Here is a 21,089-nt window from a genome sequence, read left to right as displayed (position 1 = left end):
CATAGTTTTCTGATCCTGGGCCTCTTCTCATTGTAGAAATTTACCCAGAAACGCCTTCATTGAAATTCAGTATATTTTCAAAACTAGCTAAAACACCACCTTTTCCAAAAAGCTCTTATTTTCTTTAACTCGTCTCAAAATGACTTTCTTTCTGAACTGCTGTTGAATTTCTGTGTGTCTGCCCCCTCTTTTTGTTACTTAGCCCATCTCTCGTGTATTGCACTTACTTCTGTCCATGATTTATTTACTTGACAGACTGCAAATTCCAAGAGAGCGGGGAGGATGCATTCTACCCTTTTTGTAGCCAACATTAGTCCTAACACAGTGCCTCACATAGAGTGGGTACTCAGCAAATGTTTGTAAAGTGATCAGTAATTCAGCCCTTGCTTCCAGGCCACCCTCCTTCCAGGACTAATGTCAGGCATATCTGATGATGGCTATTACTAAATGCCATACCTTATTTTACAAGCCAAAGAAAACCTACATGGAAAAACACAATCTAACCTTTTCAAGCAACCTTTTCACTCTTTAACTTGTTTGTTTAAGGGCTTTTTAGGGATAGAATTAGTTACAATTTAGACATCCCCAATCTATTCTGCAAAATTCCCAAACACTAAGGTGCTTAGAAATTTCATCATTTGTGGTTTTGAAACACACATTAATATATGAGCAAGGAGTATCCTTATTTTATTTTCGTCTAAGTTTCCAGGCACCTTCCCTCCCCTTACCTGTCTCTATTCACCCCTCCAACCCTCGGGTTCTGTTATACCTCTTTTTGTTTCCCATTTTTGTAACTCTTAAAACTATCGGGTCCACTTGAAGCCTATTAAAACAAATGGATTGCTTTGGACGACTCTCAGGTCTTCTCATCTTTGCTGGTTGTTGAGTTTATACCACCAGGCAGTGCTGCCTCATTTCTGTGCTTTACTCCTCCCTCTCCTGCGCTCGTTCCTTTAAGTTCAGTGAATAGAGATACATCCACAAAGTTCGGGAAACTCATTCAGTACAAAAATCTTCCTCCTGGAATTATGTTAAGTGAAATAAGCCAGCGAGAGAAGGATAATCTGTGTATGACTCCACTCATATGAGGAATTTAAAATTATTGACTAAGAACAGTTTAGTGGATACCAGGGGAAAGGTGGGGTGGGGGTTGGGCACAAATGGTGAAGTGGTGCACCTACAACATGACTGACAAACGTTAATGTACAACTGAAATTTCACAAGATTGTAACCTATCATTAACTCAATAATAAAAAAAAATCTTCCTCCTTAGCTAACAGAGTCATTTTGTTGGAATAATTTGTAGTCATTTCTGTGCTTTCCTTTGCATCACTGGATTCTGGGAGTTGCCTAGCAGTGAGAAAATGATCAACGTAGAGGTTACATTGGAAAATATTTGGGACGGTTACTCTTTAAGAATGCTCACATGTAAATAATCCAGTAATCCAAAATTTTCAGAGAAAATTGTTGTAATTTTTAGCATTCTTCATAATATGACTCAAAGACTCTCCTTTCACTTCCATTCACAAAAAAGAATGGAAGTGAAAGGAGAGTCTTTGAGTCATATTTTGTTTCATTTATACCTTTAAATATAGTCGAGTGTCACTTAATGACGAGAATACGTTCTGAGAAATGTGTCGTGAGGCAATTTTGTCGTTGTGTGAACACCACGGAGTGTACTTACGCAAACTTAGATGGTGTAGCCTGCTACACACCTAGGCTGTATGGCACTAACCTTAGGGGACCACCGTTGTATATGTGGTCTGTTTTGACCGAAACATTGTTATGTGGTGGATGACTGTAGTTACAACTCCAAATTAGAATTTCACCACCAGTGTGTTCTGCCTTGTGTTGAAAATCTTTCAGTGCTTTAAAAAGAAAATTTATTTTAATTGAAATTACTCTCTAACAGTGCATATATACATAATTTTATAATTTAATTTCTGTATTCTTATTTTCTAGGTCACAAATGGGTACTTTTCATGGGGAAGTGGTTTAGCTACATTATCCAATATAGATATTCGAATTCCAACAGGTAAGAGTCGTTTTTTACTCAGTTTGTGTAATTGTTAGCTATCACAATCATGGATTTTCTGAGATAATTGAGCCTAACACAAAGAAAGACCTTTAAAGACAAAACATTTTTTATAATTATTTATTTGCACCGTGGATCTCATGAGCCACTGTATCACTGTGGGAATGACTGGAAATGATAAAACTTGCCTTTCACTACAAAGCGTAGCTCTTTGGACAAGTAATTTACTGCCCAAATGAACTGTTATCGGTTTATTTGCTGATTTGTGCCATTTAAATGATGGGATAGTTGATTTCTCATTTTGTTGGAGAGAAAAGCTTAAAGAGTATATGAGAAAATAGTGTTCTATCCCTGAAGAAGACTGATGAAATTTTGAAGATGTTTATGCCTCAAATACCCAATAATTTTTGTTTAAAGTGTCTGGATAATTGAATAGAATATTTTTTGACTTGGCTTGATGGTCGGTTGTCTTGGGCCTTTTCCCCTTTTATCTGTAAATCAAAGTAAGAAATTGGAGAAGATGTCTTAATAACAGCCCAAATCACTTTTATCCCAATTATCTGTTTTAGTCAGAACTGCCTTTTTCACTTGAACAAATTCAATAATAACATTAAAACTCATTTAGCTGGTTTGAGCAATTATTTCATTGCTTTCTTTACTAATGTCAGCTATTCTCATAGTTCTAAAAGTAATAAATCAAGACCTATGTATTTTAATTTTTCTTTTCTTTTCCAAAAAAACTTATGTATCAGAGAAAGGAGCTGTTGAGAATATCTTATTGCTGGAGAACAGAACTGGGCCATTGATTGTGGAACATCAGCCTTTTCTAAATGTGTTTTGATTTGATTTCACTAAGAGCATTCCATCTCATCTTTTTATCATCCTTTGTTTCATTTGTCTAGGCCAGTTAACCATGGTGGTGGGCCAAGTGGGTTGTGGGAAGTCATCTCTTCTCCTTGCCATCCTCGGTGAGATGCAGACTCTGGAAGGAAAAGTTCACTGGAGCAAGTATGTGTATTTGTAATTGGTTTCTGTTGCTCTGTCATGCACCTAATGATCTTCCAAAGGAAGAAATTAGACCACTAGATTCCCTTGTTAGGAGTCTGAGGACCCCTTAGAAATAAGCGCAGCTTTTTTTATTATTATTAAATTAGTTGAAACCTTAAATGTCATAAATCAAAAATTATAAAACAGTTTATTACAGTGGTTTAAAATAGTACAAACTAGTATGTTGCTGAGGTAGAAGTATGATTGCGGTTGCAAAGATAGATTTTTAAAGTTAAATGGGTAACAATCAAAGAAATAACAATGCATTCAATAATAAAAAGAACTTCTGGGAAACTTGCATTATTTATAAAGCTTAAATGCCAACAGAACCTTAATGGTTCAATATTCATAGAAGAAACATCTAATAAGCTTTTTCAAAGTCTTCGTAAGGGGCTGAGAAATCAGCCCTTTCTCTTCACACCTAACTAAGTTTACTAGACATTTCAAGTGTCTGCTTAGAGATATGGATGAGTCAGACTAGTGTGTTGTGTAACCTAATGACATGAAAAAGGAGGTATCTGATGTGGTGCTTCTGCTGGGTATTTGGATGGTTGTCTTGAGGTCTTCAAAGTACATTGTGGTAATAAAGTGACCCAGAACCATAATATTATATAATTATGTCATAAAGAGTAAATCGTATTTATTTAGTTTGACCTACCTAGTAGATTCTCCAGAAGCAGTTTATGAAGAAATTGGCTACAGATTATCTAAAGAAATGGATTGCAGATCAGTGGTTCTCAGTTAGGTGTGATATTCCCCTCAGGGGACATTAGGCAATGTCTGGAGACATTTTTATTGTCACACTGGGGATTGGGCTGCTACTGATCTGGTTGGTAGAGGCCAGGGATGCTGCTAAACATCCTATAAGACAGAGGGCAGCCCTTCACAGCAAGGAATTACCTGGCTCCAAATGGCAGTTGTGCTGAGGTTGGGAAACTGCTCTCCATCTACAGAAGTTCTTTCATATCATTTTGTGCCTCGCCTCGTGAGTTCCATTGTGGCTCAGTCTGCTGTTTACATATATAGACGTCTCTCAAGAATGAGTATAGATTACTTACGGGCATTTTTAGATTAAATTGTGTTTTAAACTTTAAAAAGATAAGAAAATGCTTGGATGTGAAATTTGAACTGGGAACAGAACTGTAAATCTTATTTTTGATATCACTGGTGAAAGAAGGAGGCTCAGAAATGTTGAGTGTACATTTTACTTCTGTCCAGGAAATCTAACAGATAGTAGACATGAAACTGTTTAGTTCATATCCAGCAGAGAGCTCAAGAAATAGTTGATACCTGCAGTTTGCTTCATGACAAGTTCCTGTTGATGGCTGAGGTCAGGTGCAAGTGGTGTTTGCCCTCCACTATCACCTTCCATCTGGGGTGAGTGTAGGTTTTGAGAAGCAGGTCTTACTGGCTTAAATTATATTATGTGACATGTAGGACCATAATCAGGTTATTTGGGTTTTGTTTTTACCTTGTTTCACTGTCATTAAAACAGAGAGAAAGAATGAGACAGTGACAGAAAAAGCGTGAGATTTGATTTTCATACTTCTAAGATGTTCTCTTAATCTAGTCTTCTCCAATGTTAAGACTCCAGGTTCTAGAGCCAGCCCTGATGGCCTAGTGGTTAAAGTTCAGTACTCTCATAGTTTCGGTGGCCCAGGTTCATTTCCTGGTCGTGGAACCACACTACTCGTCTGTCAGTTGCCATGCTGTGGCAGTGGCTCACATAGAAGAACCAGAAGGACTTACAACTAGAATATACAACCATGCACTGGGGCTTTGGGGAGGAAAAAAAAGAAAGAGGAATATTGGCAACAGATGTTAGTTCAGGGTGAATCTTTCCCTGCAAAAAAAAAAGAAGATATGGGGCTGGCCCCGTGGCCGAGTGGTTAAGTTCGTGCGCTCCGCTGCAGGCATCCCAGTGTTTCGTTGGTTCGTATCCTGGGCACGGACATGGCACTGCTCATCAAACCACGCTGAGGCAGCGTCCCACATACCACAACTAGAAGAACCCACAACGAGAAATATGCAACTATGTACTGGGGGGCTTTGGGGAGAAAAAGGAAAAAATAAAATCTTTAAAAAAAAAAAAAGAAGAAGATACTTATTAAAAAAGAAAAAAATATTCCAGGTCCTAGTTCCGCTTGGGCCAAATTGACTCCAGTATCATCACTGATAATTATTGTCATTTTGTTAATGGGTAAATAAATGATATGGAAATTAGGAAAGTATTATATACAATCTAGTTATTTATTTTCTTGCATTCCTAAGTGGCATATCCTAAGCAAATGTACACCATTTATATCTTACTTCATAAAGGTTGTGAATTATTTTATTCAAAATAACATAGTTTATACAATAAAGCTTTAAAAGTAAAGATATCAAGAAAGAAATAAAGTTTAAATAATAATCTTACAAGTTAATAGATAGAAATGCATGTGCTGCAGTCCTGCATATTTATAAAATGTGGGCCACAGATTCCACTCTGAGCTTCATGGAAGCTGGGCAAAGAGGGAAATAAGATAAAAACATACATTTACCCAGTAGAGGTTAAGATATTTTTTTTTGTAGGAAAGAAATCTCTTCCGTGGATCCTAATAAAAGGTTGTATCTTGGCGACAGTCCCAACAGGATGAAGATGTGAGAAGGGATTTAAGATAATTCTCAGTATTTATAAAATCCCCATAATTTACAAATCATCTTTTTATGAACACTTGCCTTAATAAATAACAATCCCATCTTTTCATGGGAGACAAGACTAAGATATTCTTAAAAAAAATGCTTGGGTTGGCTTATATACACACACAACTTAAAATCTAAGCCTCTAAGCGATTCGATAAGCTAACACAAGTTCTGTTTTCTTTCAATTACAAGAATTTAATTTTCTTCCATATCTGATAAAACGTATTTTCAGATTAGCAATGTTCAGAGGATACTGACCCTCTTAATGTTATTTGCAATTACTCTTCATTTCAGAAAAAAGGTGCTGTGCCTCGCCCAATAAGAAAAGGCATAGGAATGTTAACTAGAGCAAAGCTAATTTAGAAATTATCAATATTGATAGGTTGATGATGTGCAAATGCTAAAAAGTACTTTAATTCAGCACACTGAATTGTTTGATATTTTTTAAAGCTCAAAAAAAAAAAACAACCTAAAGCAAAACAATAAACTAAATGTTACAGTAAGGCACCAAGTGCCTTGCTGTCCTTCTGTCACCACTGCATGTCTCTCTGGTTGCGTGAATTTTATTTTTAAATGTGTCCTCATAGACTGGCAGGAGCAAAGTCCGATGAAGCGCTCTGCCCTATTGCAGTGAGAAATATTTGCTTTGGGCAGGAGAGAAGGTACTGCTGCTCATCCAGGGCACACCTACCTGGGTGGAACTTGGTACACAAAGACATTTATAGGTGTTTCCTTGGAAGCTGCTGCCTTTGACCTAGTCTGACTTTGTTGTACCCCAGAAGAGAAGGGTGAAAGAAGGGATGGAGCAACTAATAAATTCTCCAAAATTGTCAGAAGGCCAAGGTTCTCACTCCTGCTTCTGGGTGTGCTTTATCATTCTGGAAAAGCAAATGTTCTGCCCCACTGAAGGTGTCCTTTCCTGTCCTTTCCCATCATGATGAACAGTAATTCCTACCGCTATCTGAAGAGCTAGAACTAAAAGACTTTCTCTGATGGAGGGTCCCAGTGAGGGAGTCCAGAACGTGTAATAATTGTGGTAATCATGTGAGACATAGCCATCATTTCTCTTTGGTTTCCTTTTCTTTTCCTTTCCCTCTCTCTAGGCCATCAACCCTCCTACTCTCAGGCCCCATCTGTCCTGATGTTCTGTCTTCTGTCTTGTTGTGATCAACTCTGTAACAGTGGGCTTATTATTCTAAACCTGGTGAATCAAAGAGTTACTCCTTTTCAGGTGACTTTGCCAGGCACGAAGGGATAATGGCACATAGAGTCGGCTGTCCTGGATCACATCTAGCTGTCCCTCTTCCAAATATCCTTCGTGATTTAAGCTTGCAAAAGTCACCCTTTCCCATTTCGGAAGGTGTATCAACCATGATACTTGGAAGTTGCTAGAATACCAAGTTTAACTTTTACTCTTGAAGGAAAATACGCTCAAATCCTGCACACAGAAATGAAATCTGATGCCATTTTCCGTCTGACCTCTTTTCTTTCTGTGTCTCCTCCGGTGCTGTTTACTACCCCATTGAGTGGTGGAGGATGAGTCTGGACATAGATCTGGTGATTTTCATGGAATCAAATAACTCTGATGTTGGAATTCACAGCTAACTCTATTTATTTATTTATTTTGAAAGAGAAAAAATAACACTCTACGATTGAATTTAATTAAACATATTACTCCATGAGAGGGTTGGGAGGTGGTCTCTAGAAGTTAAGGATTATAACATTACTCATGGAAAATGAAACAATAGGACAATTTTTTCGTTCATGGAAGATGACTACCTACCAATGGATCTATATCTACCCTTTCTTTCTTCCTCTGAAACTAGTATATGATATTCAACTTTTATTCTTAAGGGAAAATATAAACAAATCCTGCAAGGGGAAGTCTTCAGAAGTGAAGATTCGCTATATGCTGTCTTGCCTTACTCAGGACATTACTACATTAATTAAGCCTTTTTTCTTATAAAAGACTTTAATTTCTTGCTCTCCTCATTCCATTATCCTCCATTTAAAAAAAGGTCTTGCCTACTTAAAGAACTGGAGCATTTCTCTTTTTAAAAGAGGAGTCTACCCACACTTAACCCCTTTATTTTCCTTTCATTCAGAGCATTGCAATCTGGATGAAAAGTTCTCACCCCTGCCTGCCGAAATGCTAAATCATCATAATTTGTTCTCAGTCCTTCTTAACATCTCCATAGCTTTTGAAACTTCTCCCCACTGATGACTCCTTGAAACCAACTTGTTTCTTGGTTTCCATGACACTTTCACTTATTCACTTGTTAAAATTATTTATTGCACACCTATTACATGTAAATCATTGCGCTGGTTGTTGGGAATGAATAACTGAACAACGGAAGCCAGGCCTCTGTTCTCATGAAGCTTCCTCTTCGGCAGGGAAGGCCACGAGGAAGTGAGAAAATAATTTCATATTAGTTATTTGGTTAGACTTTTCTATAAGTCAGGAAGAAGAAGTACAGGGTTTTATCAGAACAAGTACTGGGTGACCTGACTGAGTCAAGTCTGTGGGGTCAACAAAGGCTTTTTTAGAGGGACGAATAAATGAATGATACTTGAACTTACGTTTTAAGGATAAGCCAAAATTGATGAGTCAAAAAGTCAAGAGCTGCAATAGAAGTGGGGATGGAAGGTGGGGAAGAATATTCTAACTCTCCCTCGGTGTTTCTGCAGTCTACTGTAGGGTCCTCTTCCTTACTCAGCCCTTAACTTATGTCTTTGACTTCAGCTAGTCTGTAAGTACTAATGACATACCAATGTACGTTTCTAGACCAGATCTTTCTTCTGATGATGTAACACCTCCTCCAAAAAGTCTTATACAGGCTGCACATTCAATACATCCAAACTGAACTTACATCCCTTATGTCTCCAGAACCTGCTTCTCCTATATCTTGGTTGGAGTGTGCCCTCACCCCTTAAAATCAGTTAGTGAGTGTCCAAGTCAGAGCTCAAAGAGTCAACCTAGATTCTTCTCTCTCTCTCGCCTGCAAGATCCAACCAGTCACTTATTCAATCACAGTGTACTCACATTTCTATTCTATTTCAATATCCCTGGTTTAAGTACTTATCACTTGTGTGAACTACTCACACTAATAACTTCCTCGCTTTTCTTCACACTATTCCAAGATTTACCTTTTTGACATGAAAATCTAATTACTTCCTTCCTGCTTATAATTTTTTTTATTGACTAGGCAAAGTATACAAGAAATATTCCAAAGACCTTTGCATACTCCATCAGGGCCTTTTATGATCTGGTCCCTGTCTAGCTTTTTAAGTGCACATCCTGCCGTTCCACCCACCCTTATCATTGTGCTCCAGTAACACTGTGCAGATAGTTCTCAAATGTATATACTCCCCTGTAATGCCCTGCCCCAGATTGGTGGCTCCATTCTTGTTTCTAGTGTCAATTCAGATGTCATCTCTCTGACAAAGTCTTCTCTTATTCTCCCAGGTGGATTGTAATGTACGTTTTCTTCTGGTCCCTCTGCACTTTGTTCAAATCCCTAATGTGGATTGGTCTCCTCACTAGACTGAGACACCCTTAAGCCAAAGGATATTGTTTTTTTATCTTTATCTGCTTCATATCTTGCCCAGCCCCTGGCTCTTTCCCATTTCCATTTGTAGAAAAACAGGACTTTTGCATCTCTCCCTCTCTCTTTTTAATCTCAACCCACAGCTACCACCCTATCTCCTTCTTTTTGTAAATAAAAAAAGGTCTTCACTCGTTCTCTCCAATTCCTCTTGTTCTCTTCTTGCCTCAGTCCACTGCAGTCTGGTTTCTACTCTGCTGCTCCACTGAAACTATTCTTATCAAATCCATCAGTGGCATCCTAGCTGTTAAATTCACTGGGCACTTTTTGATCATTATTTTACTTGACAATGTCGACGAAAATAATCCATAACCAATCTATAAATGAAAATTTGGGTGAGTTTATTCTGAGCTGAAATCTGAGGACCATGGCCCGGGGCCTTTCTTCCTGAAGGAAGAAAGGGCACCGAAGAAGTGGGGTACACAGAGTGGTTATATACCCCCAGAGAGGATGTTTCACATAGGGTTGAAATGTCCCTTTTACAGTAGTCGCGAGACTGCTCTGTCGGCACAACAATTGATGGAAATAGCAGGTAGGTCTTCTGTCTCAGTGAACGCAGCAGGGTGGCAGTCTGTTGTCTCCAGCTGAGTGGTCACAGGTGGGCGCCGCAATCAGTTCCTAGCCTAAGGAAAGATGCTTAATCTTTAAGGAAATGCCAACGTTGGGAGGGGGAGGGAAGTTGCACCTTTATCTCAAGGGCCTTTGTTCTTGCCATAGGAAATATGCATACAGTGCATGCTCAACGGCCACAGTCAGGCCCTTTTGGAAAAAACAAAGGCAGGCCGAATTAGGTTTATACCAAATGGCTTCCTCATATACTGCAATATATCCTATTGCTTGCCATTTTTTTTGGTCATTATTTTACTTGACATTCTGGCCACTTGACATTATGGCTCATGCCTTCCTTCTTCAGAAGATCTTCTTGCTTAGTTTCCAGTAAAACTCACAGCCCAGTTTACTTCTTATCACTTTTGCCTGCTCCTCTTGGTCCCTTCCTCAGATTTCTCTTCCTTAGCCATTTGTTAAATAGTGATGTTTTTCAGGGTCTGTCTTTGTCCCCTTCTTTTCTGCCTCTGTGCATACTTGGTGGACAGTCTCATAGCTTCCCATGACTTTGAGATCCTCTATCTGCTCCTGTTCCTTTGTTTGCTTGTGAAACAAACTAGAATGATTTAAGTAATTTATTGACTTTTTACTAATAAAGGATGGAATTCAAAGTCCTTGGTACCTAAGGCGTACATTATGAAGAAAAATCACCCCAAAGTTTTCATTCGTTTATCAAATCTCTCTCTTGAGCTTCAAATTCTGCTTCCTGGCCATGGCCATTTGGATATCCCTTAGGTACCTCGAACTGAATGCGTCTACTGCTGAATTCACTATCTTCCCCTGCCACATGTACTTCCTCATCTCTGTTCCCTGTCCATGGTTCCTTCCTTGATCCTTTATCCCCTCCCATCTTGTCAGTCCCCCACAATCCTAGGTATCTTTGAACATGTCCACTTCTCTTCGTTCATTCCCCATTACCCTAATTCAGGGCACTGCCTTCTTATCTCCCTTACTCTCACGGCTTCTAGCGGTCACTGTATCGCCTCCAGCCTTGTTACCTCCAATTCATTTGTTATATTTTGCAGTCGGAGTGGTATTTCTAAACCGAGCCTATCTCTCTCTCTTGTTTAAAGCCTTTCAGTAGTTTTCTGTTGCTCTGAGGAAAAGTTCAAACTCTGTAAAATGGTTATGAGCCCTTTCATTATCTGCCTGTGTGTACTTTTTAAGTTCACCACGTACTTTTCTTCACTCGCCATTTACACCCACATTTCAGCCATGCTGAGTTTACATCAGTTCCTTGTATGACCAGGATACTTCAAGGTCATTCAAGATGTATTGCAACTGCTCTGAAACACTCTTCAGCTTTTCTTCATCTAGCCACTCTTATTTATCCCTCTGGCATCGACTCTGTTGTTTACTCTGACTTGCCAAAGGTGGCTTGGGTGTCCTTCATCTCTGCTCTGAAATAACCCTTTACCTCATCTATCATAGTATTTGTTCCCTTGCCACACTCCCATAAAACAGAAAGTAGCATGAAAGAAGGAGTGAGTTTTCTTTGTTTACTGTATCTCTCGTATTTTGGCACTAGGAGTGATCAATAAATATTTTTGAATTGATATTGAATAAATATAGTTGGAATTTAATTCATAGTAATTGAAAAACTTGATGAGTTCCAGTTTGGGCTGACATTTTCAAATGTCTAATGGGCATTTCCACCTGGATGGCCAGGAGGCATATTAATCCATAATTTCTGCCACACACCTGCTCTTCCTCATCTGTTCTGTCTCTTCCTCAGATTAACTAAACCATTGAGGTCATTTATTGGCTTTTTACCACTAAAAAACTAAAATCCAAATTTCTTGGCATCTAAACCTATTGTGTGGAAAATATCACTTGGGAAATTGTGCATTTCGTTATTTTTTTATGAGCAACTTAAATCAGGGAATAATCATTATTGAGAAGGAATTTTTAGTCTGAGATTGTTTTTTCCTGCCTCTATTAACCATCTCAAGATGTCATTAGCATTGTGCAGTTGTGAAAGTCTTATCATTAGTAACTCTAAGCCAAGCATCAGTAGGTAACGTACTTAGGTAAATTTTCTCCACAAAAGCATATGCGGTTTTCCAACGTCTAATAGGATCTATTTTTGGAGCTCTTGTAGACTTTAATTATGTGTGTGTTTTTTAATTCAAGTCTTCCAGAATGATGGAATTCAACTGAATTACAGTGACGTGCCACGTAACGACTTTTCAGTCAACAACAGACTACATACAACATGGTGGTCCCATACAGCTAGTACCATGTAGCCTAGGTGTATAGTAGGGTATACTCTCTAGGTTTGTGTAAGTACACTCTGTGATGTTCACACAGCAATGAAATTGCCTAAGAATGCATTTCTCAGAACGTGTTCCCCTTGTTAAGCGACTCATGGCTGTATTAAAATTTAGAACAATAAAATGAACAGGTCCTCAGGTGTTTTTCCCCATAATATAGATTTAACTAAATTCAGTTAGTCAGACACCTCTTTTTACGTAAATCGTATCAATCAATAATTAATTATAAGCAAATGTTGCAGTTTGACTTATTGTGTGTGTCTTTCTTACCATTTCTTTAAGGCCAGGCTGTATCCAAACTTTTCAAGTGGAAAGCCCAAAAAGTATTTCTTCCTTTCATGCCTCAGCATAGCTAGCTAGGAATTTAAATAGAATTCAAATGAATTTGAATTTGAAAGGTAGGGAGGCCAAGGAGATATCAAATTTTTATACAAACTAGGAAACTATTCTAGAGAGATTATCCAAGTTTACACAGGTAGTTGGGGCAGGGTTGGGGCTAGAACCCAGGCCATTGTATGAGCCCAAATTTTGAATGGAAAAGAAGAGTGTTATCTACCCTTGGAAACTTACTAGGTAATTGTTTCCCAGCTGATAGAGACATTAAAGAAGACTGTCATTCATCTGGGTTGTCTCTGAAATTAATATCAGAAACCGTTTGGGAAATGTAGCTGTTTAACATGTCCAGTGTTAATTTTCTCTCTTACCTGATATGTGCAGACATTCATTCTATATTTATATTTCATAATTAATAAACATTGTTTGCCATACTTGCAGTGTTAATGAATCTGAACCTTCTTTTGAAGCAACCAGAAGGTATTATTTCTATTTTAATCTGCATTTGATAAGAATAACTTCCTCCCTCAGACTTTACTTGATACTCAATCTCTTACTGCTAGTCATTTTATGATGGTATACAGTTATTTATTAGAATGTGCTAGCAATAGCAGTGGTTCCCAACATTTGCAGCCTACTAAAAGAATTAATTTGCCAGACAAAATGGCCCATGGTGTCAACTGTTTTCCTCTCTGTGAGTCACACATGTCAAATTGGGCTGAAACTCAAGCTGTTCTTACCAAACATGATTTGGGTTTTCACGAAATAAAAATGCAAGAATTAATAGGTATATTGTTTATGAGTTAAACAGTGATGGGATCTGCCTATAAGCTAGAGATGGAGAGCCAAGTGCTTCATCTATTTTAAAAAACCACTTACAGGACCACGGGGCAGGGGACGCAGACATGCCAGAGGTTGGGAACCACTGTTTTACTGCACATATGGTTATCTAAGTGACTACTAGTATACTATATATTATCCTGTCTTCTAAACTCCTAAGCCGTAATGTTTCAGGATGGTTCCTGAGCATTTCTAACTACTCTTTTTCTTAATCTTACTCTCTTTTAACCTAAATTCCTTAATTAGTACTTACAGACCATGAACTAACTGTGGAAGTATGACTTTTAGGCTGACCCCTTCCCTATCCCAAGCCTGTCATCTTCTTTATCTTCAGCTCACATGCATTTTCCTAATTATTGCAAATTAAAGTCTGATGTATAGACATCTGGTAGAATTTGCAAGCCAGAAAAATGGGGGAGGGGAAAGAGGTTATCATTTTTTAAAAACAAACTCTTTCAATGTGCATTGAAATATGTAGTTTTTAAATGTGTAGTTATTTTAATATTGAAATGGACTCCTTAAGATATTATTATTTGTTTTGAAATATTTATATATTATCTTTTACCTTAAAATATGTTGTGATTAAGCCACAAACACATACTATAATTATAGTATCAAATCATGTCTTTTGTTAAGGTCTGAGTATAAAATTCATAGTTATGTAAAGTGCTTTTATTATAAAATAAAATATCTGTGGCTATTGGAGAGGATGAATTGTTATTAATCTTTTAACTACTTTTAAAATCATGGTCATTTTAGAAAATAAAATTTCAATTAAGAATTTATACCTTAAAAGACTTCTTTAGCAATAGCAAATCAAATTTTGCGTATTGTGGGACATTTTGATTAAATTCTAATCTCTTTAGGTGGAATATTTAACCATTAATTAATAAGGGTGGTGGTTGTTAAAATGTATCTTTTAGAAGTATTCCATTTCTCTGTTTCAGGTATTTTATCAACTTTTATTTTCCTTAGTTATACTAAAATACACATACAGCACAGCACCCTTGTATAATTTTGGTGTTTTGTTTCTCTTTTCCATTTTCCAGTAGGAACAGGTATTCTGTGGCTTATGCAGCTCAAAAGCCTTGGCTATTAAATGCTACGGTAGAAGAAAATATTACCTTTGGAAGTCCTTTCAACAAACAAAGGTATTTTTGAATGTATCAAATTTAGAACTACAATGAGCAACTATTTCTAATCCTTATGTTTGGTCCTCAGTTTCTGGAACCTTTACATCTGGGATATACTTTCTTCTCCACTTGCCTTACTTCCATCCCATGGCCGGGCCTTTTGAGTCATCTCTTTTAGGAGAAGCCCCATTGGAAGTTTCAGCCCATCCTAGACACTTATTGAGAGCAATTTATACACCAAACCTAACAGCCGAAATTGAAGCATGTATGTATGTGAGGAGGGCTGGGGTGGGTGGTGCTGAGGTTATTGGTAAGCAGAAGGAAAAATCCAAATAAGGAGCAGAAGGAGAATTAATTGCGGAAAGAAGAGGGACAATGTGGGATCTGACGGGTCTAGAGCAGCCATAATATGCCGTCTGTCAACCATCTTTTAAATACCCTGGAGCATACAAAGGTATGACCCTTTCGGTAAGCTCCCTCACAAGGGTGGATCTTAAGACCCTAAGCTGGGTCTTGCAAGTTAAGGACAATTAGGTCGGGGGAGAGGCGTGAGCAAAGGGGAGGGAAGAGAAAAGCAAATAGTGTCGAATTACATGGGATCTTTGGGAGTCTGGAAACAAACCAAACAGACAGGGATTTGTATATGTTGATAGTGGGATACTAGATTGTACAGGAAGGCTGAGATGAGATAGTGGAGGGCCTCAAAAGCCAATTGGATTTAATTCTGTGCATTCTAGGCAGGCAAATCAAGTTTTAGAAAGCAGAATAACGAAATACATATGATGTTTAATCTGGAAGTGTAATGGCAGATATATGTGGGATGAATCTGAATTAAGAGCAGGGAGACATTTAGAAGTTTCTCGGGATAACTATGCAGGCATGCAGTGTCGGTTGCCTGCCTTTGGGGGGAACTGAAGAATTGGAAAAGAGGTGGTTGACAGAAAACCATTCTAGAATAAGAATGGACAAATAAGGGCAGAGAGAAGAAGAGGGAAGAATCAAGAATGACTTGAATGTTTTAAGACTAGGTGATTGAGGAAATGAAACCATTGATATTTTACCCAGCGCTCCAAATGCCCATGCTTCCCTATACTTCCCATCCATCCGATTTCCAGTCCCAGCCTTAGATCAGTTTGAGTACTGTCAGTGCTCCTCATCTTCCGTTTCTCCTCAGTGGAGCATGCACGACAGTCTGCACAGTTACCCACGCACACCTCTACTTCAGGCTGGGTGAGCCTCCTGTTGGCCCTCGTTTGCACCATGAACTTGTTCACCTTCAGGTGAACCTTACGCTTCCTTTTCCTCGTTTTCTTCCTGGGGAATTATGCCTCACCTTTCTGGATACAACTTACAAGTTGCCTTCTCTGCAAAGGTGTCAATGACTTCTCAGAGTGGTCAATCATTTCTTCCTATGTATTCTAGGAGCACGGTTGTACCTACCTATCTATAGCACCTAACAAAATGCATTTTTATTGTATGTTTCTGTATCAGTCTTCTGCCCCACTTACTAGTTTTATAAGAGTGGGAACAAATATCTATTTATCTTTGTATCCACAAAATAATGTAGAGGCTGGTTGTTCAATAAGTGTTTTATTTCAGCTTCTAAGATACTGCACCTGGGACTTAGTTCATGGGCAGTATATTAATAGTGATCCAAAAATTCAAAATTGTTTCTCCCAAAGGTACAAAGCTGTCACAGATGCCTGCTCTCTTCAGCCGGATATTGACTTACTACCATTTGGAGACCAGACTGAAATTGGAGAGAGGGTGAGTTATATATAGTTTCTTTAAACAATGAACAAAAATCTAGTAAACTCTTTTGGTTGTCTTTAACCTTTAAGGAAGCATAATGAAATCTGAGAATTCAGAAATTGTTGTTTTCCTGGTGACAAGTTCCAGAAACAGGAGCACAGGAGCTCTTTGATGCCACTCTCCCCTAAGTATTTGCTGAGTAACCACCATAGACAACATTTTGCTAGTCACTCAAGAGTTCTCAAGGAGAATAAAGCAGTCCCTGCCTTTGATCAAATGTATTTCTACCTACTTGGAGTTGACTTTAGATTGATCTGGAAGCTGGGATCGCTTCCGACAACTTCCAGTCTTGTCAACATCTATTTATTCTTGTTAAAAAGTGTTCTTTTTTCTTTATACGTATAAACATTGACGTCTTACTATTTTGACCCCTGAAAAATATTTATACCTGTATGTAATCTTTATAACAACTTTGGCTAGAATTTTTAACCCTTCTAGGTGTCAAGTACTGGGCAATAGCCTTTATATGCACTGTCCACTTTTGCAGCAAACCTGTTGTGTGGGTGTTATTGTTATCTGCATATTGCAGCTGAGAAAACTAAGGCTGAGAGAGGCTGAAGGACTTGTCCGGTCACAGAGTTACTGGTGCAGCTCCAATTAGTCTGAGTCTGTAGTTGGCGTTCTTAATGACTATTCTTTATTGCAGCATAGTATAGTGTTTAAGAGCATGAGCTGAACTTCTCTGAGCCTTGGTTTCTACATGTGTAACACAAGGAGAACAATACCTACCTTTTGGAACTGCCGTGACGAATAACAGAAATAAGGCCATTGGCGCAAGCCTGGCACGTACTGGGTGCTCAATAAATACTAATGTTTAAAAAATTTATAATTAGTACTTGATTAGTAAAGAATATTGCTGTATAATTTTGTTGAACATAACTTGTAATATCAAATTTAAGAGGTATATGTTAAGTAAACTACAGACACAATTCAAGAAACTAGTAACAATTTTGCAATTGCCTGCAGTCTTCAGCACTCACTGAGGGTGCGTGTTAATTCTTTCCTGCAGCAGAGCTCCCTATCAGAGTGAAAGAAGGATTAATGTTATCCATCAAGAATTGCCTTAATATAATTCAAGTATTGACCAGTAGACACATTTCATTTTATCTTACCAACGTTGTCACAATTTAATTAATAAATTACCATTAATTTAACATCTTTTTAGAGAAGTTTCTATTTTAAAAGGGATGGAAAAAGTGGATGTTTATGGATATTTCTTCTCTAGGGCATCAACCTGAGTGGAGGTCAGAGGCAAAGAATCTGTGTGGCACGAGCTCTCTATCAAAATACCAACATTGTCTTGTTGGTAAGAATATGGCCTTTCCTTTTATTTCTATTTTCTTTTTCCCTCTGGACAAATGAGTCTTCAAAGACACAAGGCAAGGAACTTAAGGAAAGGTGGTTTAACTTGTGAAATCATAGAAAATATAGGGGAAACAAATCTTCACAAATCAGATGAGCATGTGAAGTTGAGAGTTGGAGGAATCCAGACTGGTGTCCAAGAGACTGAGGTGTCCTCAATGGTGGCTTATATGAATTTCTTAATCACAAGGATTCTTAATGAAGTGTGGATGGTGCTGGTTCAACTGGACAGGATCATAGATCTTCTTATTTGTATTTGTTGACAAAGAAAGAAGGGTGGGAAAATACACTCTTAGCGGACATGGGGTAAGTGAGCACTGTGCTGCATTCTAGTGGTATGCAGCTTAGGCTGTGGCTAAGATTTTTCTGCGTTATTTCCCCCCTCCCTCCTTCCCTTCCTTTCTTCCTTCCTTCCAGCCTTCCTTCCTCCTTTCCATCCACCAATATTTAGTGAACATCCTCAGTACCATCTTCTGTACCGGGCAGAGGACACAAAGAAGAAAAAGACATTGCTCCTATCTTTAAGGATCTTATTTATACGAATAATGGCTTGAATGGTTTTACATTTTGCTGTAATTAAACTTTATCACAGTAGCCTTCACACAATATCAAAGGCAAATGAAAACATCTTAATTATGTATCAAGTACATTAGTCATTTTTGAAGCTTTACAGCACCTACAAATGTGCTGTATCGGTAAATATATTTATAAGAAGTTATTTCCAGAATTTATCCATTCAATAATATACTACTTAAACATAGTAATTGAATATAAGAAAGAATATATTAGTGAGAAGTGAATATATGTATATAAAAAAATAACATATTCTTGAAAATGAAGAATTGACCATTCATTGAAGTGGCAATTTGTCAGTTATCGTGCGTTCTTTAAAGGAAGTATCTCCTCAAAATGTTAAGATACAAACTGAATCTTGAGGAATGATTCCCAGTCCATCAAACCTAGATTTTTATTAAGTTATATGAAAGGTTACATTTGACTATAATGCCAAGATGCCCCCTAATGAGGCCATGTTATATAAATGATAGCAACCATTTTCAGGGACTGTCTGTGACCTAGACTTGATTCTAAATACTTTACACACTAGCTCACTCAGTTCTCACAATAACCCTATTAAGTTTGGCATTGTTGTTATTATTACTACTGTTTATAGTTGAGGATACTGAAGCTTTGGGGGATAATTTATCCAAGGTCACACAGCTAGTATTATAGTGAAGCAAGGATACAAACTCGGGTGGTCTGGTTCCAAAGCTTGTGTTCTTAACCACCATGCTCTTCCTTATTAAGAGATCCCTAAAAGTCGCTAAACTCTCACTGTGATGCTTTAAAGGGAATAGCACAGTATTAGTCCGCTACCTTTATTCATAAGAAAATAATAATAAGATAACACTTTTAAAACACTTTGCAGAGACACTTACATTATTTTATTTGATCTTTGCAGCAATCCTCTGTGCTCTCTGACAGGTATCTTTATTATCCCCATTTTACAAATGAAGTGATTGAGTTCGAAAAATTGCCCGGTGCCAGAGATCTACTCTCTTAGCTACTTTCAAGTGTACAAACAGTAGTATTAGCTATAGTCATGGAGCTGTACATCACATCCTCGGGACATATTTATCTTACAACTGGAAATTTGTACCTTTTGATACCTTCACTCATTTTCCCCACCCCCCCACCCCCTACTTCTGGTGACCACCAATCTGTTCTCTGTATCTATGACTTCAGTTTTGTTGTGCTTTGTTTTGATTTGATTCCACATTTGGTGAGATCATACGGTGTTTGTCTTTCCCTGACTTATTTCACTTAGCATAATGCCCTCAAGGTCCATCCATGTTGCCGCAAAGGGCAGGATTTCTTTCTTTTTATGGCTGAATAATATTCCATTGTGTGTGTATATATATATATATATATATATACATATATATATGACATTTTCTTTATCCACTTATCTGCTGATAGACACTTAGGTAGCTTCCATACCTTAGCTATCGTACACAGTGCTGCAATGGACATGGGAGTACCGGTATCTCTTTGAGACAATGATTTTGTTTCTTTTGGATAAATGCCCAGAAGTCAGACGTGGAATTGCTGGATCATATGGTTGTTCTATTTTTAAATTTTTGAGGAAACGCCATACTATTTTCCATAGTGGCTGCACCAGATTACATTCCTATCAACAGTGCACAAGAGTTTTCTTTTCTCCACATTCTCGTGAAGACTGGTTATTTCTTGTAATTTTTGATAATAGCCATTCTCACCGGTGTGAGTTGATATTTCATGGTGGTTTTGATTTGTGTTTCCTAGATGATTAGTGATATTCAGGACTTTTCCATGTACCTGTTGGCCATTTGTATGTCTTCTTTGGAAAAATGTCTATTCAAATCATCTGCCCATTTTTTAAATCAAATTTTTTTGCTATTGAGTTGTATGAGTTATTTATTTTGGCTGTTAACTGCTTATCAGATAAATGATTCAAATATTTTCCCCCATTCCATAGGTTTCATTTTCATTTTGTTGTTGAGTTCCTTTGCTGTGTAGAAGCTTTTAGTTTGATGTAATCTCACTTGTTTATTTTTGCTTTTGTTGCCTTTGCTTTTGATATCAAATCCAAAAAATCATTTCCAAGACCAATGCTAAGGAGCTTATCCACTAAGTTTTCTTCTAGGATTTTTATGTTTTCAGGTTTTACATTCATGTCTTTAATCCATTTTGAGTTGACTTTTGTGTATGGTGTAAAATAGGAGTCCAGGCTTATCCTTTTGCATGTGGCTGTCCAGTTTTCCCAACACCACTTTTTGAAGAGACTGTGCTTTCCAAATTGTATATTCTTGGCTCATTTGTTGTAAATTAGTGAACCATATGTGCATGGATTTATTTCCGGGCTCTCTATTCTGTTCCATTGATCTATATGTCTGTTTTTATGCCACTAAAATAGTGTTCTGATTACAACAACTTTGTAATACAGTTTGAAATCAGGAAGTGTGATGCCTCCAGCGTTGTTCTTCTTTCTCAAGATTGCTTTGGCTATTTGGGTTCCTTTGTGGTTCCATTACAAATTTTAGGATTGTTTTTTCTATTTCTGTGAAAAAATGCCAGTGGATTTTCTTTCTTTCTTTGAGGAAGATTAGCCCTGAGCTAGCATCTGTGCCCATCTTTCCTATACTATATGTGGGATCCCTGCCACAGCACGGCTGGATAAACTGTGCATAGGTCTGCACCCGGGATCTGAACCAGCAAACCCTAGCCTGCCAAAGCAGAACTCATGAACTTAACCACTATGCCACTGGGCCAGCCACTGCCATTGGAATTTTGATAAGCATTGCATTGAATCTGTAGATTGCTT

The 21,089-nt window shown here is 37.9% G+C and overlaps 1 protein-coding gene across 24 annotated transcripts in view; it reads left to right on the top strand.

Annotated features, from left to right (window-relative positions):
• The window catches only part of ABCC9 (ATP binding cassette subfamily C member 9), a 123,601-nt gene that overhangs the window by 53,758 nt on the left and 48,754 nt on the right, over positions 1–21,089 (top strand). For 10 of the 24 annotated variants that reach the window (XM_070271028.1, XM_070271031.1, XM_070271033.1 and 7 more), the window contains 5 exons: positions 1,963–2,035; positions 2,938–3,043; positions 14,471–14,572; positions 16,237–16,321; positions 17,592–17,672. In XM_070271028.1, coding sequence (XP_070127129.1) covers positions 1,963–2,035; positions 2,938–3,043; positions 14,471–14,572; positions 16,237–16,321; positions 17,592–17,672 — 447 coding nt within the window. Of the gene's footprint in view, positions 1–1,962; positions 2,036–2,937; positions 3,044–13,022; positions 13,062–14,470; positions 14,573–16,236; positions 16,322–17,591; positions 17,673–21,089 lie in introns of all 24 variants that reach the window. The other 14 variants (XM_070271024.1, XM_023634941.2, XM_023634942.2 and 11 more) reach the window with 2 other exon arrangements.

Source organism: Equus caballus, chromosome 6 (assembly GCF_041296265.1).
Source record: "Equus caballus isolate H_3958 breed thoroughbred chromosome 6, TB-T2T, whole genome shotgun sequence".
NCBI classification, from domain to species: Eukaryota; Metazoa; Chordata; class Mammalia; order Perissodactyla; family Equidae; genus Equus; species Equus caballus.
Note: the sequence above shows the minus strand (reverse complement) of the source record. Positions and strands in the feature narration are given on the sequence as shown.